The sequence below is a fragment of the Heterodontus francisci genome, chromosome 22, assembly GCF_036365525.1.
Source record: "Heterodontus francisci isolate sHetFra1 chromosome 22, sHetFra1.hap1, whole genome shotgun sequence".
NCBI lineage: Eukaryota > Metazoa > Chordata > Chondrichthyes > Heterodontiformes > Heterodontidae > Heterodontus > Heterodontus francisci.
Window position 1 is genome coordinate 74,425,836 of NC_090392.1, and position 27,138 is coordinate 74,452,973.

The following is a 27,138-nucleotide window of genomic DNA, read 5'->3' on the forward strand; positions in this document are numbered from 1 at the left end:
AGCATTTATTTTAAAACTAAGTAAATTCAGTGATGTTAAAAAAAATCATGGAGACAAGTGTGAAATCTTTATGTTCTGTTTCAAGTTATTGTACAGTACACAGGAACAGAAGTAGGCCATTCAGCCCCTCGAGTCTGTTTCGCCATTCAATGAGATCATGGCTGATCTGTGATATAACCCCATATACCTGCCTTTGCTTCATATCCCTTAACACCTTTGGCTAACAAATATCCATCAAACTCAGATTTAAAATTAACAATTGATTTAGCATCAATTGTTGTTTGCAGGAGAGAGTTCCAAACTTCTACCACCCTTTATGCGTAGAAGTGTTTCCTAACTTCACTCATGAAAGTTCTGGCTCTAATTTGTAGACTATGCCCCCTGGTCTTGGACTCCCCAACCAGAGGAAATAGTTTCTCTCTAGTTACCCTATCTGCTCCCCTTAATAACTTGAAAACTTTGATCAAATCACCCGTTAACCTTCTAAAGGGAATACAACCCTAGTTTGTGTAATCTCTCCTTGTAATTTACAATTAAAACTAATTGACTGTCATCACAGGGTCACCGTACATCTACACTGTATGAATTCGCACCCAAGCTCTGCATTTCACAGCTTCTCTTTGCTCTGCTTCACTACAATCTATTCAGCTCTTTCATTAATACACACACATCAATTTTAATTATCCACCCCTCTTTAGGAGTTCTACTACAACATCAACAACAAAAAACACTCTTTGCATCCCTTAACCAAACCTCTCATTTGGACTCTAAACTAGACCCGTAGCTCTCCCAACTTTGGAAATTCAGTATCTCAACAGTGTAACCAAGTCAGTAACTGGAGAACAATGCTCTTTGTTCAGAGACAGTTTATACAAAATGCAGAGCAGCAAAGAGAAAATTCCTTCCATAAAGACAAGGGCGTTTACTAACCAGCGCCGGACTCTCTTGGTATGAAGCCTGAGCTCCAGTTCTACCTTTTGGCAGGGATAGATAAGGGCTGGTTTGAGAAGCTGCTGGTGGGAAATGTCCAGGCATGGTGGTAGAAACTCTAACAGGATGCACTGGTTGTGGCTGTCCAGAAAGATGAGGGAAAATATAATTTAAATTGACATTAACACTGGAAACACTTGCATACTGTAAGTTTTTTTTTAGGTTCTCTTCTGGAGCCTCTCAATGTATCTAAACGATAAATTTGCTGCTTTTTATAATATTCATTCTCGGGATGTGGGTGTCACTGACGAGGTCGCTACTCATGCAATCTTTACTTCAGCATCACTATTATACGACACACAGTTATAATGGCAGCCATACACTTCTACCACTTGGATGAAACTTTATAAGTTCCACAAACAGCAGATCCCAATCCCTATACCTACAGCATCGCTAACTCGGATAATCTGTCATTAAAAAAAAAAGTTTACAAAAAGAAATAGAATGGTTTTATTGATCAGATTTAATGCACAGTGGAATAATGTATGATAAGAAAACATTAGCTCTATCACTCAGATACTGACTGACCGGCTGCATATTTTCAGTTTCAATATCTGACACCTGCAGTAGAAGTTACCTGCTCTGATTCACTCAGGCGCCCAGCCACTTGATGCATTAGCTCGTCCACAGAAAGGCCAGCAATAGTTCCACGTGAGGTCTTAATCTGCTGTAGGATGTGGGTAAGCTGAGCCCTGGAAGGAAGGAAATAAAAATAACCAGGCGCTTGTTATTCATAGAATGATGCATCACAGAAGGAGGCTCTTCAGCCCATCATGTCCATGTTGGCTCTCTGTAGGAGCTATCCAACTAGACCCACTCCCCTGCTCTCTCCCAATAACCCTGCAATCATCTTTCCCCTTCCAGGATATTCAATTCCTCAGTGATTGTTGGTAATTTCTTCTTACAAGAAGTAGTCTTGACCTGGAGCTCACCTGTGCAAACCTCCACAATTTTCCTGGCCACTCACTTTGGTTTAATTAAAATGCGGAGTGACTCAGAATAATTCGAGCCACTGGTTCGAGATCAGCATACCTGCTACAGCTCGGAAATTTTGTCTCCAGTTTTTCCAGGAGTTTCTCCAGTTTCGTAGCTGGCTTAGAAGTAGGTAGAGCGCTGTGACCTTCAAACTCCGATTGTGCCCCTGAGCCTGGCGGAAAACTTGGAGCAGTTGGAAGATTAGCTGGATAAGGCTGGAAAGATGCTGAGGCAGGCATGTTGCTGGGGAAAAACGAAGGTAACACTGGAGAAAACTGCCACGTTCTTTGGAGCACTAGATCAGGCTACAGGTTAAAGAAAGGAAGCAAAATGTAAAGAGTTAGGATATTGTTGATGTTCGAGTGTGAAGCAGAACCTAGCCAGTAACCTGACATAAACTGTGGATCTCTGATTGTAAACACATCAGCTAATGGAGCAGGTCAAACACAGCAAATGGAATAACATAATCGAGGCTAGTTGAACTGTTTCAGCATATTTATGAATATTGGTCTTCAAATTACAATTTTAAATTGGATCGTAAGTGATTAAAATAGAGGGCATGGGAATTCCAGGCTTGGGCTGATAAGTAGAAGTAACATTCGCGCCACACAAGTGCCAGGCAATGACCATCTCAAACAAGAGAGAATCTAACCATCTCCCCTGAATGCTCAATGGCATTGCCATCGCTGAATCCCCCACTATCAACATCCCGGGGGTGACCATAGACCAGAAATTGAACTGAAGTAGCCATATAAATATTGTGGCTACAAGAACAGGTCAGAGGCTGGGAATTCTGGGGTAAGACCTCCTGTCTCCCCAATGCCTGTCCATCACCTAAAAGGCACAAGTCAGGAGTGTGATGGAATACTCTCCACTTGCCTGGATTGGTGCAGCTCCAACAACACTCAAGGAGCTCGACACCATCCAGGACAAAGCAGCCCGCTTGATCCGCCATCTCAATATTCATTCCCTTCACCACCGAAGCTCAGTGGCAGCAGTGTGTACCATCTACAAGATGCACTGCAGCAACTCACCAAGGGTCCTTAGACAGCACCTTCCAAACCCGCAGCCTCTAACACCTAGAAGGAAAAGGATAGCAGATGCATGGGAACATCATCAAATGTAAGTTCCTCTCCAAGCCACACACCGTCCTGACTTTGAAACATATCACCGTTACTGGGTCAAAATCCTGGAACTCCCTTCCTAACAGCACTATGGGTGTACCTACATCACATGGACTGCAGCAGTTGAAGGCAGCGGCTCACCACCACCTTCTCAAGGGCACTTAGGGACGGTCAACAAACGCTGGCCTAGCCAGTGACACCCACATTCTATGAAAGAATAAAAAAAAATTTCACATGAATGTGCTAAGTGCTCTGATTGGAGATTCAACAGGAAATCAACAGTCTGAGCAAATTCGGAGCTAGTTTTTTTTAAGTGATGTACTTGCCTGAGGCAACTGTTTAGATGTATGCAGAGTGGGAACAATTCTTCCAATGATATTGAGCAGAACAGGCCTATATTCTCTGGAGTTTTGAAGAATAAGAGGTGATCTCATCAAAATGTCTAGAATTCTGAGGGGGCTTGACAGAGTAGATGCTGAGAGGTTATTCCCCCTGGCTGAAGTCTAGATCGAGGGTGTCTTAGTCTCAGGATAAGGGGTCAGCCATTTAGGACTGAGATGAGGAGTAATTTCTTCATTCAATGGGTTTGGAATGCTCTACCCAGAAGATTGTGGACACTCAATCATTGAATATACCTAAGGCTCAGACTGATTGATTTTTGGGCACTAATGGAATCAATTAATGGGCTGAATTCTATAAGCCTGCTGCCGAAATTAGCAGCGGGTGAAAAAGAATGGCGGCCTGCCTGTGCAGGCCGCAGGCCAAAGAGCCACCGCAGTTCCAAGCATGGCGGCTCATTTAACTAGCCGGGGAGGGCCACCCCCCGATCATGTGGAGGGGGTAGGCTGTCCATCCCCGGCAACGGCGTTAACTGCCTGTGTGCAGGCGTTGATGCCATTTTTAAAGGGTTATTAGCCCTACCAGGACATTTAAATATTTAAAGTGAAACTGAATTACAATAAATAAATACATTTCTTTTGCCCCTCTCCTACCTCCCCAGTATCAATTAAATTAATTATTTGCCATTCTTCCCCTGAAAAACACTTACCTTCACAATCTGACTTCCGCCCCCCCCCTCAACCTGCACAAACTTTAACCTATAACCCTTCCCACCATCCCCTACACCCATGACGTTCATTTGACGCCAGTCCCCCACCCTCCCGCACTGAGAAACTTACCTTCTCCCCCTCTCCCAACCAGTGCTGCACCTTGTTTCCTCAGACCGAAGGCGCGGCAGTGCCGACCGCTGGGGTGAAGACTGCGGCAGGACTTCAGCGGGTGATGGGAGACTCTTTAATTCAGCTGATTTAATTTATGTAAACATTTAAATGGTGGCCCGTCGCTGAGCTGCAGGGGAGAGGGGCCACCACGAGGCCTGGCTGCCACCGGCAATATCGGGCCAGGCCCTGCTGGCGTCGGGGTCCATGCCGGGCCTCAGCCGGGGCCATTTTCATGCCTCTGCACCCCCCGCCCCTGATCCAGACGTCGAGACCTCAGTAGAATCCAGCCCAATATGTGGTAAAGTGAGGTTGAACTCGAAGTTCAGCCATGATCTTACTGAATGGTGGAGCAGACTCAAGGGATTTAATGGCCTATGCCTGCTCCTATTTCTTAAATTCTTAAGCTTTCTTGGTAGAAATGTTCATTGCCATTGTTTTCAGAATTGCACAATAGATTCATACCAAATTGATCCTGGCACTATTTTAATGGATCATTTATTTTAGAGAAATTACTGCCAAGGAGCGAGCAACTGGGCATAAACGTGTCAAACAATTGCAAGAAAACATTGCTGACTAGCATTTAAACTTGAAGGGGATTCTAGTTCTTTCTTGTTCAGCTAATTTTCACAAGGGGAAGTGTTTTGCTGGATGTCATTGTTATAAAATACCATCAACTTACCACTACCTCTGGAGGAGCAGGTGGCAGATTTGGCAATTGTATATGAGGAAGGCTGCAGAGCTTTGCACCATTCTTGACCATCTGTATGTGGCCATGATATTGATTCTGTAGACAGGATTCACAGAGCAAATTAAAACAAATACATTACAAAAAACTTGCATTTTTATAGAACCTTTCATGACCTCAGGATGTCCCAATGAGCTTTACAGCCGATTAAATATTTTTGAAGTGCAGTCACTGCTGGAATGTAGGAAATGTGGCCACCAATTTGTGCACAGAAAGCTCCCACAAACAGCAATGAAACAATGACCAGGTAATTTGTTTTAGTGATGTTGCTTGAGGGATAAATGTTGGCCAGGATACCTGGGAGAACTCGCTGTACTTCAATACAGTTCTGTGGGATCTTTTACAGCCACCTGAGAGGGCAAACAGGGCCCCCGGATTAATGTCTCATCTAGAAGACGGTATCTCAGACAATGCAGCACTCCCTCAGTACTGCACTGGAGTGTCAGCTTAGATTTTTGTGCTCAAATCTCTGGAATAATACCTGAGCCCACAATTGAAGCTGGGGTTATTTTCCTTAGAGCAGATTTAACCTTAGAGAAGGTGGAAATAGTCACCAGTCCCCAGTGCCCCCTTAATTGGCCTGGAGACAGGTTCAGCGACCAATTAGCAGCTGCAGGGGCAGGAACAAAGTTGGAACTGTTCGAATGCAGGCCAGATTTAAACAGAACACAGCAGCCATTACTTGTGGCTGCCATTTCAATGCTGCACCATCTCAGGAGAGCCAGAGGCCTGGAACACGGGACAGGGCTGCCCCTTAATTCTCTGATGCGGACCTGGAGGTCCTCCTGGAGGCCGTAAGGGAGAGGAGGGAGGTCCCCTACCTGGAGGGTGGCAGGAAGAGGCCACCCATCCAGACTAAGCATGCCTGGATGGTGATAGCTGACACAGTCAGCAGAGGGAGTATGGTGCGCAGAAACTGGATCTAGTGTCGGAAGAGGTTTAATGACCTGATGCTACCCCCAACTCTCAGGACAGTAGGGTATCATCTATGAGGAGAGGCTGGATAAACTCGAATTGTTTTCACTGGAACGACGGAGGTGGAGGGGCGACATGATAGAGGTTTACAAAGTTATGAGTGGCATGGACAGAGTGGATAATCAGAAGCTTTTTCCCAGGGTGGAAGAGTCAGTTACTGGGGGACATAGGTTTAAGGTGAGAGGGGCAAAGTTTAGAGGGGATGTGCGAGGCAAGTTTTTTTTTTACACAGAGGGTGGTGAGTGCCTGGAACTTGCTGCCGGGGTAGGTGGTGGAAGCAGGTACGATAGCGACGTTTAAGAGGCATCTTGGCAATTACATGAATAGGATGGGAATAGAGGGATACGGACCCCGGAAGTGCAGAAGGTTTTAGTTTAGACAGGCATCATGATCGGTGCAGGCTTGGAGGGCCGAATGGCCTGTTCCTGTGCTGTACTGTTCTTTGTTCTTTGACAGGCCTCTGGGTATTCAACCTCCAGCAGACACACCAGCTGAGGAGCCTCAAGGTGCCTGTTGCTCCTGAAAATAGGAGGAGTGTGCGCCCAGGACACTTACTGACCTCTCAGAATGGCTCCGAGCCATAGTGCTACTGAGGACCTGCCAGTGCTGAATCATGCAGCTTCCAATGAATAGGAGCAGTTGGCATTGGCCATAGAGGATAGCAGTGTGTTATCACGCTCTCTTATTTTGTCCTTGCAGGAGAACCGAGCTCATCGTGCCCAGGAGAGGGCCCAGAAAGCAGGAGGGTATTTATACACACCCCCACTGGCCCCCGCAGGATCTGAAAATTCAGTCCCAGATGATTGGCAAAAGAGCCAGAGGTGACATGAGGAAACTTTTTTTTAAACGCAGTGAGTTATGATGATCTGGAATGTGCCTCCTGAAAAGGGTGGTGGAAGCAGATTCAACAGTGACTTTCATGAGAAAATTGGAGAAATACTTGGTGGGGAAAATTTTTCAGGGCAGTAGAGAAAGAGCAGGGGAGTGGGATTAATTGAGTTGCTGATTTCGAAGAGCCAGCACAGGCACGAGGGACTGAATGGCCTCATTCTGTGATGTATGATTCTCACACTCTCTGACACAGAGGCAGTGTTACTGACTGAGCCACAGCTAACATATGGTAACGTCAGAGAACAGAAAACGTTGTAGATTTCCATTATTTTGTCCCTCATACTGCCTCCAACAGATTAAGTGCAATAATTCAGGCTGCAGACCTCTCAACAAGTACTGGAAGACACCTGCCAGTTTTGTTAAATGAGGAAAGGTGATTTTTGTGATATTTAATCCCTCACAGCAGATGGAACACTTGGCACTTCATAGGAAGGATTCCCCATCTAGTGGCCAGATGGAGTATTTACGAAAGAGACTGGCTCCACAGCAAATTAATAAAGTCTGAGGCAAGGAGATAAGAAGAAAACCGTGAGCACTAGAAATTCAAAAATAAAAACAGAACTGCCAGAAATACACACTGGGGCCGTCTGCAGCTCAAAGAGAAAGACAGTCTCCCGAGCTTCAGATAAAACTCTCTTAAGGATACTGGATCAAAAGCCTAAAGAACCAGATACAAAATAAACAAAGATAAAAGCAAAACTACAAGACTGAAATTTTAAAAACCCTTGCCATTCTAATGCAGGGCCAGCCTAAATATGCAAACTCCATCTTTCCCTTTGAGAATCTGACTGACCAGCTTCAAATTTCCAGTATTCTTTTTATTGTAATCTCAGAAAAGCCCATCATATTAACCTGCTCTGTACAAGCCAGGATCTAGCAACACAGGTAAGGACGAAACCATTCACGGCTCCACTGCCAATGCAGGTATGGTACGCACAGAAACAGCTGTTCCAGCCCATTACCCAATTTTACAGACACAAGACAACAACTCTCAACAACACAGCCGCTGTCTTAGTCTCACCTTTATATTCTCCTTTTGAATCTGGATGTCATTCAGCCTTCTCCGCCATTCATGTGCAAGATCTGAACTTGCTGGGATGGAGCTAAACAAAAATAATAAAAGAAAGATTATTTCTGCTCACTGCTCATCAAGAAGCAAAGAGCATTGTGCAAAACAAAATTGTTCCTTTACGTAGCAGCAATAGCCACGGACACACAAAGTCAAGTTCCACTGAAGGAACAGACATGCTTCTTTGGCTAAAGCATTCCAATCCAACTATCCTGCTTTCTATTCAATGTCAAAAGAGATTTTCAAAACCGTGAACTACTGGACTTGAATGGAAGGACACACAGAAGAAAGAAAACAATTAATCCTGGAGCTGGTCTTTTTTTTTTGGAGTTTCCTGGAATGCTAGCCTAATGAGTTGTTTGCATTTGTTCTTTGTCTACAATTAGTTCAAAAGAAAGCACAGAGTCTAGTTGGGCAAAATTATAAATTGATAAGAAAAAATTTGCAATAGTCAGTTACTGACCTTAAGTTATAAATCTGTAGTTCTGCCTCATTTGCTGCTTTGTCTAACATCATAACCGCAACCTCCCTTTTGCTCTCCAGGGACTGAACCTGCAACAGCAGATGCATTAATGACGATTTTTTACAGGATACGTTAGACTGCGGAAACCCTTTCTCTCCAATCCAGGATGTGAGTATCGCTGGAAAGGCCAGCATTTATTGCCCATCCCTAGCTTCTCTTAAGAAGTTGCCAGTGGTTGACCCAGCGACGACAAATTAACTTGGAGGGCAAACTTTACACAGGTTCATAAAGAAGAATGCAGGACATAAGATAGGAGTTATTCCATTTAAGTGAATGTGGATCACCCACTGATGTGGGGAAGCAATGCGTGCTCATTATTATGTTTTAACATGCAAAGACAAGCAGCACTGTTTGAACTAAGCGAATCTGATCATAGCTGTGTCAACTCCGTGAAACAAAGCAGCTTAACAATTTAAATCTGGTGTCATTTACCATTGGTCTACCTTTGATGAGATTGATAAAACACAGAAATGAAAGATTCAACTATCTAGTTCGCACCTAAAAGAGTTACCAGTTATACAATCCTGTGCTATGCTATCATACAGTAAGATGCTAGGCAGTAAAAGCAAGGAAGTCCAGCATCAATGTACCTGAGATAATATCCAAGACAAGATGCCAAAACCTTAACATAGCCTAAAGCAAAAGACATTAACCTCAGCTTTCAAGGCACGCTCCGTTTCTTCAAGGATGTTCTTGTTGAGCTCCTTATGCTGCAGCCTCAGTTTTGCTAAATCCTCATTCAACTTCTCCCTGCAATAGTCAAGTGACAAGGTTAGAATGGTAGTGTTACAAAATAAACATCAGCAACTGGTTGATCAGACTTGCTTTCCTTTAAAGACAACAGCAGAAGAATCAAGACGCCTCCTTTTGTGCTGTATGATTTTATGCTAACAAGACAGCTTCAGGGTGGTGAAATTCAGGGCCAATCCCAACCACGCTGACTGAGAGCATGATGGCCCCCTCCTTTTTATTTTCAATTATTTTTTATTTTTATTTTATTTTAGTTTGTTTCATCATTCATTTTTCTTATCATGTGCCTGCCCACTGTGTTTTTCATGCTTGTGCTTTGGGCCAGGGCTGTTCATTTTTCTGTCCATTATCACCCTCTCTGCACTAACGCTTTGTCTTTCAGTACACCATTAACATACCATTTGCCTTTGCTCCATGACCATCTGGTCAGTTATTCTCTGTGACCCTGCCTTGCCCTTTGTTATCTCTTGCCCCACCATGGCTTTGTTTGCTTAAAACTTATTATATTTCTAACCTTTGCCAGTTCTGGTGAAGGGTCACTGACCTGAAACGTTAACTCTGCTTCACTCTCCACAGATGCTGCCAGACCTGCTGAGTATTTCCAGCATTTCTTGTTTTTATTTCAGATTTACAGCATCTGCAGTACTTTGCTTTTATATTAGTAAGTCTTAACAGTTTCTAAAAAGAAAAGGGATTAATCTTCCAGGTATATTCTTTGACTCTATCCAAAGTGTTAACATACTGTTGCTTGCTACAGGTACTGTAGTTTTCCCAGCATTCTCAGCAAATTAGGCAGTTATGTTACAATGGGTAGATTATCTGCTATGGATGCAATCAAAGATCCTGCGTTCTGATCTCTACAGATGCTGTCTGACCTGCTGGGTATTTCCAGCATTTTCTGTCTTGGTTGCAATTTGTGTTAGTTTTGCAACGTGTTTTATCCTTCAAGTTTCTGCTCAAACTCACTTGCAATATTCAATGGTAAAATTTGCCATGACTCAGGGCAATCAGGCAGTGTTTCAGAACCTAACTTTTTCTTTTAATGTTGTGTCATGCAGACCCCCATCTGCCAAGAATGAGGCATATTAATTTTGTCATATGAACATTGATTTTAAACTGTTGCTGGAGCGAGGAAATGACTTGTTAAACAGATCAGTCATGGTTGGAAAAAACATTTACATACTAACAGACAGTGCTTGTGGAGACAAGTGACCATTCCCTGACACATTCAATCCACAATGGACTTTGATTACCAGATATTGAAGGTGAGGAAGCTCACATTCCAGGATGACTGCTAAGATGGCTGAATCCGCAAACAGGCATGGTCAAATAAGCTAGTCACATGACTAACCTGCTGGGTAACCTGAGTTTTATTGAATTGTACAGACAGCTTGAGAAAGGAGAGGGACTGTTTACTCCTGGACTGTAAAGACCTCTCCTGGCTGGCTCGCTACAGCCTCTCCTGTCTGCTCCCATCTCTTTATCATGGAACTCCAAATCCACTGAAGACGTGAACCTCAAGAGAGAAAAGTCTCCTACATCGAACAATGTATAAGAAGAATACTGGGCCCCAATGAACAGCAAGACCTACCTACAATCAAGGACTCTACAGCCAGCTTGAAGAACAGTAACCAACACTATCTTCAGATATTGCCTCAAACTTTTCCACTTTATTTCTTCTGCTCTTTTCTGTCTCTATCTGCATGTGTGTTTATCGCGTATGCATGCTAGCATGGGCACGTCGTGTATCTGTAGGCATTAACCAAATTAAAGTTTAAGTTTAATAAGTTTCAACTTTTCTTCTTTAAACCTAAGAAAACCTGCGTGGATGGTTTCTTTGCCTTATAATTAGAAAGCAGTGAACAAGGATTTACTAAGGGGGAGCTAAAAACATGGTGTGTTTAAAACTAAACCCTGTTACGGTAAGACCAGTTGAAGGCTGAGATGGAATCCCTAGACCCTTTTCTCACCTGGTCGTAACAGTTGCTTTAAAACATATTCCTTGATATATTTAATAAACAGCGGTAACCTGGTGAAGCCTGATTATTGCAGCTGAAAATGGATTTATCACAAAACAAAGCATGTTTAATCCAACTGTCTCATCCACCACCTGCAAGTAACCTGATTTTAAATCAATGAAAATGACTTTAAAATAATTATACAGAACCATTTACATCGGTGTAATCAGTTTCTCAGTAAATTTTAAAAAGTTACTTTCAAAAGTGTTTCAAACATGACTATTAGAGTCCTTCCAACCAAAAGAACCAGCTTAATGTGAAGAAGTCCTCGAAAACCCGGAAACGATCGCAATTAGTGGAAACTCCCAATGATGATTAATTTGATCTGGGGGTGTGATCAATTTCCAGCATGATGTTTTATAACTAGCATAAAAGATTGTAGAAACTTAATCTACGTTTAAAATTCCGTGATTGTTTGCACTGATTTTTCCCGACTTTGGGCAAATTGCACTGAAACAAATGGAATCGTTACAGTGCAGAAGGAGGCCATTCAGCCCATTGTGTCCGCACCGGATCTCTGAACAAGCGGCTCTCTGAAAGAGCAACTCCCTCAGTTCCATTCCCCTGCTTTCCCCTCATAATCCTGCACATTCTTCCTTTTCATATAACCGTCTAATTCCCTTTTGAATGCTTCAATTGAATCTGCCTCCACCACGTTCTCAGGCAGTCCATTCCAGACCTTAACCACTTGCTGCGTGAAAAAGTGTTTCCTCATGTCACTTTTGCTTCTCTTACCAAATACTTTAAATCTCTGCCCTCTCGTTTTCGATCCTTTTCACAAGTGGGAACAGTTTCTCTCTGTCTACTCTGTCCAGACCACTCATGATTTTGAATACCTCTATCAAATCACCTCTCAGCCTTCTCTTCTCCAAGGAAACAGTCCTAACTTCTCCAATATATCTTCGTGACTGAAATTCCTCATCCCTGGAACCATTCTCGTGAATCTTTTCTGTACTCTCTCCAATGCCCTCACGTCTTTCCTCAAGTGCGGCGCCCAGAATTGGATGCATTACTCCAGCCAATAGGAATTTTTTATATCCACCTGAACGGGCAGATGGGACCTTGGTTTAATGTCTCATCCAAAAGACACCACCTCTGACATTTCAGCACTCTCTCAGTACTGCAATGGAGCATCAGTTTTGATTATTGTGCTCAACTCCTGGAGTGGAACTTGAACCCACACCCTTCTGACTCCGAGGTATGGGTGCTACAAACTGACGCCAGCATGTACTTTGCGTTAACTAGGGGAAGATCAAAGCCAACATTTTTAGCTTCATTTGCACTAGGTCTAAATCAAGAAAAGTAATATAGCAAAGACTTACTTTTTGTCCGACTGATCACTGATCAGGATGGCAACTAGATTGCCCTTTTCTTCCCGTGCCTTCATTAGCCTAGAAAGAGAGACTTGCAGTAAATTGCCAGGGGTCAGAACGGGCACAAAGGACAAGGGTCAATCTGAGATCTTTCGAACCTTAACAAGGCCCTTTTAACTAATAATTATTCCTTTAAGTGTCTGTGCACGTTAAGTGTCTTTTCCCATCAGTTATATTGTCTTATCTTAAGATTTTTACACACATTATAGTAAAACAAATCTAGTGAAACCAGTCCTGCATTAAACAGCTACCTTACCTGCATAATCTTCTCAAGAGCAGCATGCACTCTAAAGCAGTTTTGCAAGGCTCTCTGTTACGCTTGTCTACACCTTGTGAAGGAGGGGGGCAGAGATGGAAAGACAAAGATAAAGAAAAATTGTACAACTGCTTCTGGCCACGTGGGTCAAGGTTATGAACCTTTTGCTACATTAGCGCAGGCTAAGATGGGCAGAAGTGGAATTGTGGCTCGCAATGGTTTCTTCCTTGCTACTGAAGATTTGTAAAATAGTTTAAAAATTAATGCCTCCAAGTCTGAAGACACAAGTGAAAAAAAAATGTAAACCAGATTGCTTGGACCAAAGCCAGATTTGTGGCAACTGTAACCTTGAATAAAGGAATGGTAATACCAATGTCATGGAAACTAGCTTGTAGGAAGCAGAAGCCAACAGTATGTGAGCACGGTAGGATATACAGACCATAATTGTTAATTAAATTCTCTCAAAATATCAAGTTCAGTGGCTCCTTGAAACCAGCACCTATTATGAGCTTATCAGGAGAAATATTATTCTGCACAAGACTTGGAATTTATTGAAGAAATCTCATCTTTTGACGTAATGCTCCTTCATAACAATAGAATGGTTACAGCATTGGAGGCTGCCATTTGACCTATTGTATCCATGCCAGCTCTATGCAGTGAGTCTCACTTCCTGTCCTTTCCCCATACCCCTGCAAATTCTCTCTCTTCAGGCACTTATCAAATTCCCTTTTGGAAGTCACGATTGAATCTGCTCCCACCATACTCTCAGGCAGTGCATTCCAGATCCTAACCACCTTATATCTGTGTCCTCTGGTTCTCGACCCTTCCACCAATGGGAAGTTTTTCTATCAACTCCGTCAAGACCTCTCATGATTTTGAACACCTCTATCAAATCTCCTCTCAACCTTCTCTCCTCTTTCAAGGAGAACAGCCTCATCTTCTCCAATCTAGCCACACAACTGATGTCCCTCGTCCGTGGAACCATTCTCGTAAATCTTTTCTCTCTAAAACCTTCACGTCCTTCCGAGAGTGTGGTGCCCTGAATTGGACACAATACTCCAGTTGAGTCTGAACCAGTGTTTTATAAAGGTTCATCATAACTTCCTTGCTTTTGTACTATATACTTCTAACTATAAAAATGAGGTCCCATAAGCCTTTTTAATCACTTTCTCAACCTGCCTTGACCCCTTCAATGATTTGTGCACATATACCTCTGTATATACACATAATAACCTCTCTGACCAAGCCTTTGGCTAAGTTTATATCTGAGAATTCCAGTTCAAATATATAGCTCCAAACAACGTCTTACAAGTAACAGGGAAGAAGTCCAGGACCTGTAGGGCTGAATGGCCTTTTGCTGTTGTTTATACTGTACTCAATGCAAGAACCGTCAGGAAGGGTTCTACTCCTCACGACTTCAGAATACTTGCTCGCCATATTCAACCTAAAGGATGTCAAATGACACCTTTCACATCAAATCTGAACCCTCCAATTTGAAAAAAAAGTTGATCATCTGCTCTTTGAGATACGAGAGATCAGCGTCACGTTACAACAGCAGCAATATCTGATTTCCTGCTACAAAAAGGGAAAGAATGCAGGATTCTGAGAGGAATAAAACAAAGGGCATACGTGCAACCAAATGATGAGTTTTTCTTTTACAACTGACGTCAGGAAATTCTTATTCATGCAAACAGGGATCAATACGTGAAACTGATTTCAAGATGGAGCAGTGAAAGTGAAAGTCCTGGAATCACTTAAGGAGCAACTGGATGCTCCTATGGGGAGGAAGGGCATTTGGACCTTTTTGGAAGAATGAAATAAGATGAGCTGAATGACCCTCCTCGTCCATAAATGCCTGACGAAAAACAATTTTGTATATTTCCATGGTGATCTCTCTACTATGCTTGCGTGCAATTTTATGCATATTTAGTGGGGCAGGGTTTAACAGCATTGGATGCAGTCTGACAGAAGCCAAGAGAATCTTTGAAGCACTCCTTTAAACACAAACCTACAGGGAGGGAAGAAGGCATGAGAATTTTTTCTAAATACTGAGAAAGACTTTGCAGCTTTAAAGCATTAGACATTTTGAAGAGATGCCAGCTGCCAAAAAGAGCTCTCGCTATTTTTTGATGACATCACATTTCTAAAATACATATTCCGCTTGTTTCCTAAAAAAGGCCTCTCAGTAGATGCTCCTCAGACAGGCCTGTGGGTCCAGGAGATCAGTGTGAAGACACTAACCCCGAGTCTGCCAGGTCCTCACCTTGATGAAGCCGCCGGGTTCCCCGACACTCAAAATCTAGCCAACAGCAGTTAAAAGTCAAAAACCTGAATGCTCAAGAGGCTTGGAGCCTTATCATATTTAAAGCTGCAACACACTTCGTTACAGCAGGTTGGCTACCGCCTCAGTTAAAGCCGGAAATAGGCAGGTTGGATGTGGGTCTGGGTCGTGAAACAGTTTTCTTGGAATACAACATCCCACCTGACCCAAACTCGCCTGTATTTTTTTTTAGGTTGAAATTTCCCACCAGAGAGTTGTGGGATTAAGTTTCCTGGGAACAAAGCCAGTCGCAGGAGACCTTTGTTCAGATTTTAATGATTTTATTGGCATCTGCCTCATGGGGATCAAGAGAGACAGTGAAAGGAAGTTCCCAATTTGCAGTAAATCCAGTGCTCTGAGCTCACTGTAGATATGAATAGTGTGAGAGGACGGTACAAAGAACAAAGAACAGTACAGCACAGAAACAGGCCATTTGGCCCTCCAAGCTTGCGCCGATCAAACTGATTACTTGCTTTGGACAAATCAGACCTGAAAGCAGAAACATATCAAAGTTTTACAGTTTGAGGTGTGGGGTACATCAGAGTGTGTTTTGGTGAGGGGTGTGGGGTACATCAGACAGCGTTACAGTGAGGGGAGTGCGATATATCAGAAAGTGTTAGAGATGTGGGGTATATAAGTGTTACAGTGAGGGTGTGGGATATATCAGTGTTACAGTGAGGGTGTGGGGTATATCAGTGTTACAGTGAGGGGTGTGGGATATATCAGTGTTACAGTGAGAGGTGTGGAATATATCAGTGTTACAGTGAGGGGTGTGGAATATATCAGTGTTACAGTGAGGGGTGTGGGATATATCAGTGTTACAGTGAGGGTGTAGAATATATCAGTGTTACAGTGAGGGGTGTGGAATATATCAGTGTTACAGTGAGGGGTGTGGGATATATCAGTGTTACAGTGAGAGGTGTGGAATATATCAGTGTTACAGTGAGGGGTGTGGAATATATCAGTGTTACAGTGAGGGGTGTGGGATATATCAGTGTTACAGTGAGGAGTATAGGGTATATCAGAGTGTTACAGTGAGGAGTGTAGGGTATATCAGAGTGTTACAGTGAGGAGTGTAGGGTATATCAGAGTGTTACATTGAGGAGTGTGGGCTATATCAGATTGTTATAGTGAGGGGTGTGGAATATATCAGTGTTACAGTGAGGGGTGTGGGATATATCAATGTTACAGTGAGGGGTGTGGGATATATCAGAGTGTTACAGTGAGGGGTGTGGGCTATATCAGAGTGTGACAGTGAGGGGTGTAGGGAAAATCAGAGTGTTACATTGAGGAGTGTGGGCTATATCAGATTGTTATAGTGAGGGGTGTGGAATATATCAGTGTTACAGTGAGGGGTGTGGGATATATCAATGTTACAGTGAGGGGTGTGGGATATATCAGAGTGTTACAGTGAGGGGTGTGGGCTATATCAGAGTGTTACATTGAGGGGTGTGGGATATATCAGTGTTACAGTGAGGGGTGTGGGATATATCAATGTTACAGTGAGGGGTGTGGGATATATCAGAGTGTTACAGTGAGGGGTGTGGGCTATATCAGAGTGTTACAGTGAGGGGTGTGGGATATATCAATGTTACAGTGAGGGGTGTGGGATATATCAATGTTACAGTGAGGGGTGTGGGATATATCAGAGTGTTACATTGAGGAGTGTGGGCTATATCAGATTGTTATAGTGAGGGGTGTGGAATATATCAGTGTTACAGTGAGGGGTGTGGGATATATCAATGTTACAGTGAGGGGTGTGGGATATATCAATGTTACAGTGAGGGGTGTGGGATATATCAGTGTGACAGTGAGGGGTGTGGGATATATCAGTGTTACAGTGAGGGGTGTGGGATATATCAGTGTTACAGTGAGGGGTGTGGGATATATCAGAGTGTTACAGTGAGGGGTGTGGGATATATCAGTGTTACAGTGAGGGGTGTGGGATATATCAGTGTTACAGTGAGGGGTGTGGGGTATATCAGAGTGTTACAGTGAGGGGTGTGGGATATATCAGTGTTACAGTGAGGGGTGTGGGATATATCAGTGTTACAGTGAGGGGTGTGGGGTATATCAGAGTGTCACAGTGAGGGGTGTGGGGTATATCAGAGTGTTACAGTGAGGAGTGTGGGCTATATCAGATTGTTATAGTGAGGGGTGTGGGATATATCAGAGTGTTACAGTGAGGGGTGTGGGGTATATCAGAGTGTTACAGTGAGGAGTGTGGGCTATATCAGATTGTTATAGTGAGGGGTGTGGGATATATCAGAGTGTTACAGTGAGGGGTGTGGGGTATATCAGAGTGTTACAGTGAGGGGTGTGGGGTATATCAGAGTGTTACAGTGAGGGGTGTGGGGTATATCAGAGTGTTACAGTGAGGGGTGTGGGGTATATCAGTGTTACAGTGAGGGGTGTGGGGTATATCAGAGTGTTACAGTGAGGGGTGTGGGGTATATCAGAGTGTTACAGTGAGGAGTGTGGGATATATCAGAGTGTTACAGTGAGGGGTGTGGGATATATCAGAGTGTTACAGTGAGGAGTGTGGGATATATCAGTGTTACAGTGAGGGGTGTGGGATATATCAGTGTTACAGTGAGGGGTGTGGGATATATCAGTGTGTTACAGTGAGGGGTGTGGGATATATCAGTGTTACATTGAGGGGTGTGGAATATATCAGTGTTACAGTGAGGAGTGTGGGATATATCAGAGTGTTACAGTGAGGGGTGTGGGGTATATCAGAGTGTTACAGTGAGGGGTGTGGGGTATATCAGAGTGTTACAGTGAGGGGTGTGGGGTATATCAGAGTGTTACAGTGAGGGGTGTGGGGTATATCAGAGTGTTACAGTGAGGGGTGTGGGATATATCAGAGTGTTACAGTGAGGGGTGTGGGATATATCAGTGTTACAGTGAGGGGTGTGGGGTATATCAGAGTGTTACAGTGAGGGGTGTGGGGTATATCAGAGTGTTACAGTGAGGAGTGTGGGCTATATCAGATTGTTATAGTGAGGGGTGTGGGATATATCAGAGTGTTACAGTGAGGGGTGTGGGGTATATCAGAGTGTTACAGTGAGGGGTGTGGGGTATATCAGAGTGTTACAGTGAGGGGTGTGGGGTATATCAGAGTGTTACAGTGAAAGGTGTGGGATATATCAGAGTGTTACAGTGAGGGGTGTGGGGTATATCAGAGTGTTACAGTGAGGGGTGTGGGATATATCAGAGTGTTACAGTGAGGGGTGTGGGATATATCAGTGTTACAGTGAGGGGTGTGGGATATATCAGTGTTACAGTGAGGGGTGTGGGGTATATCAGAGTGTTACAGTGAGGGGTGTGGGATATATCAGTGTTACAGTGAGGGGTGTGGGATATATCAGTGTTACAGTGAGGGGTGTGGGGTATATCAGAGTGTCACAGTGAGGGGTGTGGGGTATATCAGAGTGTTACAGTGAGGAGTGTGGGCTATATCAGATTGTTATAGTGAGGGGTGTGGGATATATCAGAGTGTTACAGTGAGGGGTGTGGGGTATATCAGAGTGTTACAGTGAGGAGTGTGGGCTATATCAGATTGTTATAGTGAGGGGTGTGGGATATATCAGAGTGTTACAGTGAGGGGTGTGGGGTATATCAGAGTGTTACAGTGAGGGGTGTGGGGTATATCAGAATGTTATAGTGAGGGGTGTGGGGTATATCAGAGTGTTACAGTGAGGGGTGTGGGATATATCAGAGTGTTACAGTGAGGGGTGTGGGATATATCAGTGTTACAGTGAGGGGTGTGGGGTATATCAGAGTGTTACAGTGAGGAGTGTGGGCTATATCAGATTGTTATAGTGAGGGGTGTGGGATATATCAGAGTGTTACAGTGAGGAATGTGGGGTATATCAGAGTGTTACATTGAGGGGTGTGGGATATATCAGTGTTACAGTGAGGGGTGTGGGATATATCAGTGTGTTACAGTGAGGGGTGTGGGGTATATCAGAGTGTTACAGTGAGGGGTGTGGGGTATATCAGAGTGTTACAGTGAGGGGTGTGGGGTATATCAGTGTTACAGTGAGGGGTGTGGGGTATATCAGAGTGTTACAGTGAGGGGTGTGGGGTATATCAGAGTGTTACAGTGAGGAGTGTGGGATATATCAGAGTGTTACAGTGAGGGGTGTGGGATATATCAGAGTGTTACAGTGAGGAGTGTGGGATATATCAGTGTTACAGTGAGGGGTGTGGGATATATCAGTGTTACAGTGAGGGGTGTGGGATATATCAGTGTGTTACAGTGAGGGGTGTGGGATATATCAGTGTTACATTGAGGGGTGTGGAATATATCAGTGTTACAGTGAGGAGTGTGGGATATATCAGAGTGTTACAGTGAGGGGTGTGGGGTATATCAGAGTGTTACAGTGAGGGGTGTGGGGTATATCAGAGTGTTACAGTGAGGGGTGTGGGGTATATCAGAGTGTTACAGTGAGGGGTGTGGGGTATATCAGAGTGTTACAGTGAGGGGTGTGGGATATATCAGAGTGTTACAGTGAGGGGTGTGGGATATATCAGTGTTACAGTGAGGGGTGTGGGGTATATCAGAGTGTTACAGTGAGGGGTGTGGGGTATATCAGAGTGTTACAGTGAGGAGTGTGGGCTATATCAGATTGTTATAGTGAGGGGTGTGGGATATATCAGAGTGTTACAGTGAGGGGTGTGGGGTATATCAGAGTGTTACAGTGAGGGGTGTGGGGTATATCAGAGTGTTACAGTGAGGGGTGTGGGGTATATCAGAGTGTTACAGTGAAAGGTGTGGGATATATCAGAGTGTTACAGTGAGGGGTGTGGGGTATATCAGAGTGTTACAGTGAGGGGTGTGGGATATATCAGAGTGTTACAGTGAGGGGTGTGGGATATATCAGTGTTACAGTGAGGGGTGTGGGATATATCAGTGTTACAGTGAGGGGTGTGGGGTATATCAGAGTGTTACAGTGAGGGGTGTGGGATATATCAGTGTTACAGTGAGGGGTGTGGGATATATCAGTGTTACAGTGAGGGGTGTGGGGTATATCAGAGTGTCACAGTGAGGGGTGTGGGGTATATCAGAGTGTTACAGTGAGGAGTGTGGGCTATATCAGATTGTTATAGTGAGGGGTGTGGGATATATCAGAGTGTTACAGTGAGGGGTGTGGGGTATATCAGAGTGTTACAGTGAGGGGTGTGGGGTATATCAGAATGTTATAGTGAGGGGTGTGGGGTATATCAGAGTGTTACAGTGAGGGGTGTGGGATATATCAGAGTGTTACAGTGAGGGGTGTGGGATATATCAGTGTTACAGTGAGGGGTGTGGGGTATATCAGAGTGTTACAGTGAGGAGTGTGGGCTATATCAGATTGTTATAGTGAGGGGTGTGGGATATATCAGAGTGTTACAGTGAGGAATGTGGGGTATATCAGAGTGTTACAGTGAGGAGTGTGGGCTATATCAGATTGTTATAGTGAGGGGTGTGGGATATATCAGAGTGTTACAGTGAGGGGTGTGGGATATATCAGAGTGTTACAGTGAGGGGTGTGGGGTATATCAGAGTGTTACAGTGAGGGGTGTGGGCTATATCAGATTGTTATAGTGAGGGGTGTGGGATATATCAGAGTGTTACAGTGAGGGGTGTGGGCTATATCAGATTGTTATAGTGAGGGGTGTGGGATATATCAGAGTGTTACAGTGAGGGGTGTGGGGTATATCAGAGTGTTACAGTGAGGAGTGTGGGCTATATCAGATTGTTATAGTGAGGGGTGTGGGATATATCAGAGTGTTACAGTGAGGGGTGTGGGGTATATCAGAGTGTTACAGTGAGGAGTGTGGGCTATATCAGATTGTTACAGTGAGGGGTGTGGGGTATATCAGAATGTTATAGTGAGGGGTGTGGGGTATATCAGAGTGTTACAGTGAGGGGTGTGGGATATATCAGAGTGTTACAGTGAGGGGTGTGGGATATATCAGTGTTACAGTGAGGGGTGTGGGGTATATCAGAGTGTTACAGTGAGGAGTGTGGGCTATATCAGATTGTTATAGTGAGGGGTGTGGGATATATCAGAGTGTTACAGTGAGGGGTGTGGGGTATATCAGAGTGTTACAGTGAGGGGTGTGGGGTATATCAGAATGTTATAGTGAGGAGTGTGGGATATATCAGAGTGTTACAGTGAGGGGTGTGGGGTATATCAGTGTTACAGTGAGGAGTGTGGGCTATATCAGATTGTTATAGTGAGGGGTGTGGGATATATCAGTGTTACATTGAGGAGTGTGGGCTATATCAGAGTGTTACAGTGAGGGGTGTGGGATATATCAGAGTGTTACAGTGAGGAGTGTGGGATATATCAGAGTGTTACAGTGAGGGGTGTGGGATATATCAGTGTGTTACAGTGAGGAGTGTGGGATATATCAGAGTGTTACAGTGAGGGGTGTAGGATATATCAGAGTGTTACAGTGAGGAGTGTGGGCTATATCAGAGTGTTACAGTGAGGGGTGTGGGGTATATCAGAATGTTATAGTGAGGGGTGTGGGGTATATCAGAGTGTTACAGTGAGGGGTGTGGGATATATCAGAGTGTTACAGTGAGGAGTGTGGGATATATCAGAGTGTTACAGTGAGGGCTGTGGGATATATCAGTGTGTTACAGTGAGGAGTGTGGGATATATCAGAGTGTTACAGTGAGGGGTGTAGGATATATCAGAGTGTTACAGTGAGGAGTGTGGGATATATCAGAGTGTTACATTGAGGAGTGTGGGCTATATCAGAGTGTTACAGTGAGGGGTGTGGGGTATATCAGAGTGTTACAGTGAGGGGTGTGGGATATATCAGAGTGTTACATTGAGGAGTGCTGGCTATATCAGATTGTTATAGTGAGGGGTGTGGGGTATATCAGAGTGTTACATTGAGGAGTCTGGGCTATATCAGATTGTTATAGTGAGGGGTGTGGAATATATCAGTGTTACAGTGAGGGGTATGGGATATATCAGTGTTACAGTGAGGGGTGTGGGGTATATCAGTGTTACAGTGAGGGGTGTGGGCTATATCAGAGTGTTACAGTGAGGGGTGTGGGATATATCAGTGTTACAGTGAGGGGTGTGGGCTATATCAGAGTGTTACAGTGAGGGGTGTGGGGTATATCAGAGTGTTACATTGAGGAGTCTGGGCTATATCAGATTGTTATAGTGAGGGGTGTGGGCTATATCAGAGTGTTACAGTGAGGGGTGTGGGCTATATCAGAGTGTTACAGTGAGGGGTGTGGGGTATATCAGAGTGTTACATTGAGGAGTCTGGGCTATATCAGATTGTTATAGTGAGGGGTGTGGGCTATATCAGAGTGTTACAGTGAGGAGTGTAGGGTATATCAGAGTGTTACAGTGAGGAGTCTGGGCTATATCAGATTGTTATAGTGAGGGGTGTGGAATATATCAGAGTGTTACAGTGAGGGGTGTGGGCTATATCAGAGTGTTACAGTGAGGAGTCTGGGCTATATCAGATTGTTATAGTGAGGGGTGTGGGGTATATCAGAGTGTTACATTGAGGGGTGTGGGATATATCAATGTTACAGTGAGGGGTGTGGGATATATCAATGTTACAGTGAGGGGTGTGGGATATATCAATGTTACAGTGAGGGGTGTGGGATATATCAGTGTGACAGTGAGGGGTGTGGGATATATCAGTGTTACAGTGAGGGGTGTGGAATATATCAGAGTGTTACAGTGAGGAGTGTAGGGTATATCAGAGTGTTACAGTGAGGAGTCTGGGCTATATCAGATTGTTATAGTGAGGGGTGTGGGGTATATCAGAGTGTTACATTGAGGGGTGTGGGATATATCAATGTTACAGTGAGGGGTGTGGGATATATCAATGTTACAGTGAGGGGTGTGGGATATATCAGTGTGACAGTGAGGGGTGTGGGATATATCAGTGTTACAGTGAGGGGTGTGGGATATATCAGTGTTACAGTGAGGGGTGTGGGATATATCAGAGTGTTACAGTGAGGGGTGTGGGATATATCAGTGTTACAGTGAGGGGTGTGGGATATATCAGTGTTACATTGAGGGGTGTGGGCTATATCAGAGTGTTACAGTGAGGGGTGTGGGATATATCAGTGTTACAGTGAGGGGTGTGGGATATATCAGTGTTACAGTGAGGGGTGTGGGATATATCAGTGTGTTACAGTGAGGGGTGTGGGGTATATCAGAGTGTTACAGTGAGGGGTGTGGGGTATATCAGTGTTACATTGAGGGGTGTGGGGTATATCAGAGTGTTACATTGAGGGGTGTGGGATATATCAGTGTTACAGTGAGGGGTGTGGGATATATCAGTGTGTTACAGTGAGGGGTGTGGGGTATATCAGAGTGTTACAGTGAGGGGTGTGGGGTATATCAGTGTTACATTGAGGGATGTGGGGTATATCAGAGTGTTACATTGAGGGGTGTGGGATATATCAGTGTTACAGTGAGGGGTGTGGGATATATCAGTGTGTTACAGTGAGGGGTGTGGGGTATATCAGAGTGTTACAGTGAGGGGTGTGGGGTATATCAGAGTGTTACAGTGAGGGGTGTGGGATATATCAGAGTGTTACAGTGAGGGGTGTGGGATATATCAGAGTGTTACAGTGAGGAGTGTGGGCTATATCAGAGTGTTACAGTGAGGAGTGTGGGATATATCAGTGTTACAGTGAGGGGTGTGGGATATATCAGTGTTACAGTGAGGGGTGTGGGATATATCAGTGTTACAGTGAGGGGTGTGGGATATATCAGTGTTACAGTGAGGGGTGTGGGATATATCAGTGTTACAGTGAGGGGTGTGGGATATATCAGTGTTACAGTGAGGGGTGTGGGATATATCAGTGTTACAGTGAGGAGTATGGGATATATCAGTGTTACAGTGAGGGGTGTGGGGTATATCAGAGTGTTACAGTGAGGGGTGTGGGATATATCAGTGTTACAGTGAGGGGTGTGGGATATATCAGTGTTACAGTGAGGGGTGTGGGATATATCAGTGTTACATTGAGGGGTGTGGGGTATATCAGAGTGTTACATTGAGGGGTGTGGGATATATCAGTGTTACAGTGAGGGGTGTGGGATATATCAGTGTGTTACAGTGAGGGGTGTGGGGTATATCAGAGTGTGACAGTGAGGGGTGTGGGGTATATCAGTGTTACATTGAGGGGTGTGGGGTATATCAGAGTGTTACATTGAGGGGTGTGGGATATATCAGTGTTACAGTGAGGGGTGTGGGATATATCAGAGTGTTACAGTGAGGGGTGTGGGGTATATCAGAATGTTATAGTGAGGGGTGTGGGGTATATCAGAGTGTTACAGTGAGGGGTGTGGGATATATCAGAGTGTTACAGTGAGGGGTGTGGGATATATCAGTGTTACAGTGAGGGGTGTGGGGTATATCAGAGTGTTACAGTGAGGAGTGTGGGCTATATCAGATTGTTATAGTGAGGGGTGTGGGATATATCAGAGTGTTACAGTGAGGAATGTGGGGTATATCAGAGTGTTACATTGAGGGGTGTGGGATATATCAGTGTTACAGTGAGGGGTGTGGGATATATCAGTGTGTTACAGTGAGGGGTGTGGGGTATATCAGAGTGTTACAGTGAGGGGTGTGGGGTATATCAGAGTGTTACAGTGAGGGGTGTGGGGTATATCAGTGTTACAGTGAGGGGTGTGGGGTATATCAGAGTGTTACAGTGAGGGGTGTGGGGTATATCAGAGTGTTACAGTGAGGGGTGTGGGGTATATCAGTGTTACATTGAGGGGTGTGGGGTATATCAGAGTGTTACATTGAGGGGTGTGGGATATATCAGTGTTACAGTGAGGGGTGTGGGATATATCAGTGTGTTACAGTGAGGGGTGTGGGGTATATCAGAGTGTTACAGTGAGGGGTGTGGGGTATATCAGAGTGTTACCGTGAGGGGTGTGGGGTATATCAGTGTTACAGTGAGGGGTGTGGGGTATATCAGAGTGTTACAGTGAGGGGTGTGGGGTATATCAGAGTGTTACAGTGAGGAGTGTGGGATATATCAGAGTGTTACAGTGAGGGGTGTGGGATATATCAGAGTGTTACAGTGAGGAGTGTGGGATATATCAGTGTTACAGTGAGGGGTGTGGGATATATCAGTGTTACAGTGAGGGGTGTGGGATATATCAGTGTGTTACAGCGAGGGGTGTGGGATATATCAGTGTTACATTGAGGGGTGTGGAATATATCAGTGTTACAGTGAGGAGTGTGGGATATATCAGAGTGTTACAGTGAGGGGTGTGGGGTATATCAGAGTGTTACAGTGAGGGGTGTGGGGTATATCAGAGTGTTACAGTGAGGGGTGTGGGGTATATCAGAGTGTTACAGTGAGGGGTGTGGGGTATATCAGAGTGTTACAGTGAGGGGTGTGGGATATATCAGAGTGTTACAGTGAGGGGTGTGGGATATATCAGTGTTACAGTGAGGGGTGTGGGGTATATCAGAGTGTTACAGTGAGGGGTGTGGGGTATATCAGAGTGTTACAGTGAGGAGTGTGGGCTATATCAGATTGTTATAGTGAGGGGTGTGGGATATATCAGAGTGTTACAGTGAGGGGTGTGGGGTATATCAGAGTGTTACAGTGAGGGGTGTGGGGTATATCAGAGTGTTACAGTGAGGGGTGTGGGGTATATCAGAGTGTTACAGTGAAAGGTGTGGGATATATCAGAGTGTTACAGTGAGGGGTGTGGGGTATATCAGAGTGTTACAGTGAGGGGTGTGGGATATATCAGAGTGTTACAGTGAGGGGTGTGGGATATATCAGTGTTACAGTGAGGGGTGTGGGATATATCAGTGTCACAGTGAGGGGTGTGGGGTATATCAGAGTGTTACAGTGAGGAGTGTGGGCTATATCAGATTGTTATAGTGAGGGGTGTGGGATATATCAGAGTGTTACAGTGAGGGGTGTGGGGTATATCAGAGTGTTACAGTGAGGAGTGTGGGCTATATCAGATTGTTATAGTGAGGGGTGTGGGATATATCAGAGTGTTACAGTGAGGGGTGTGGGGTATATCAGAGTGTTACAGTGAGGGGTGTGGGGTATATCAGAATGTTATAGTGAGGGGTGTGGGGTATATCAGAGTGTTACAGTGAGGGGTGTGGGATATATCAGAGTGTTACAGTGAGGGGTGTGGGATATATCAGTGTTACAGTGAGGGGTGTGGGGTATATCAGAGTGTTACAGTGAGGAGTGTGGGCTATATCAGATTGTTATAGTGAGGGGTGTGGGATATATCAGAGTGTTACAGTGAGGGGTGTGGGGTATATCAGAGTGTTACAGTGAGGAGTGTGGGCTATATCAGATTGTTATAGTGAGGGGTGTGGGATATATCAGAGTGTTACAGTGAGGGGTGTGGGATATATCAGAGTGTTACAGTGAGGGGTGTGGGGTATATCAGAGTGTTACAGTGAGGGGTGTGGGCTATATCAGATTGTTATAGTGAGGGGTGTGGGATATATCAGAGTGTTACAGTGAGGGGTGTGGGCTATATCAGATTGTTACAGTGAGGGGTGTGGGATATATCAGAGAGTTACAGTGAGGGGTGTGGGGTATATCAGAGTGTTACAGTGAGGAGTGTGGGCTATATCAGATTGTTATAGTGAGGGGTGTGGGATATATCAGAGTGTTACAGTGAGGGGTGTGGGGTATATCAGAGTGTTACAGTGAGGAGTGTGGGCTATATCAGATTGTTACAGTGAGGGGTGTGGGGTATATCAGAATGTTATAGTGAGGGGTGTGGGGTATATCAGAGTGTTACAGTGAGGGGTGTGGGATATATCAGAGTGTTACAGTGAGGGGTGTGGGATATATCAGTGTTACAGTGAGGGGTGTGGGGTATATCAGAGTGTTACAGTGAGGAGTGTGGGCTATATCAGAT

At 44.5% G+C, this 27,138-nt stretch overlaps 1 protein-coding gene across 4 annotated transcripts in view; it reads right to left on the reverse strand.

Moving 5' to 3' along the window:
* LOC137381445 (RING finger protein 214-like) overlaps positions 1–27,138 on the reverse strand; it is a 67,876-nt gene that overhangs the window by 4,999 nt on the left and 35,739 nt on the right. For 3 of the 4 annotated variants that reach the window (XM_068054045.1, XM_068054043.1, XM_068054047.1), the window contains 8 exons: positions 12,603–12,671; positions 9,166–9,262; positions 8,453–8,541; positions 7,942–8,023; positions 4,989–5,093; positions 2,023–2,270; positions 1,568–1,682; positions 931–1,071 (listed from right to left, as the gene is read on the reverse strand). In XM_068054045.1, the coding sequence (XP_067910146.1) occupies positions 931–1,071; positions 1,568–1,682; positions 2,023–2,270; positions 4,989–5,093; positions 7,942–8,023; positions 8,453–8,541; positions 9,166–9,262; positions 12,603–12,671 (946 nt within the window). The remainder of the gene's footprint in view (positions 1–930; positions 1,072–1,567; positions 1,683–2,022; positions 2,271–4,988; positions 5,094–7,941; positions 8,024–8,452; positions 8,542–9,165; positions 9,263–12,602; positions 12,672–27,138) is intronic. The other variant, XM_068054046.1, reaches the window with a different exon arrangement.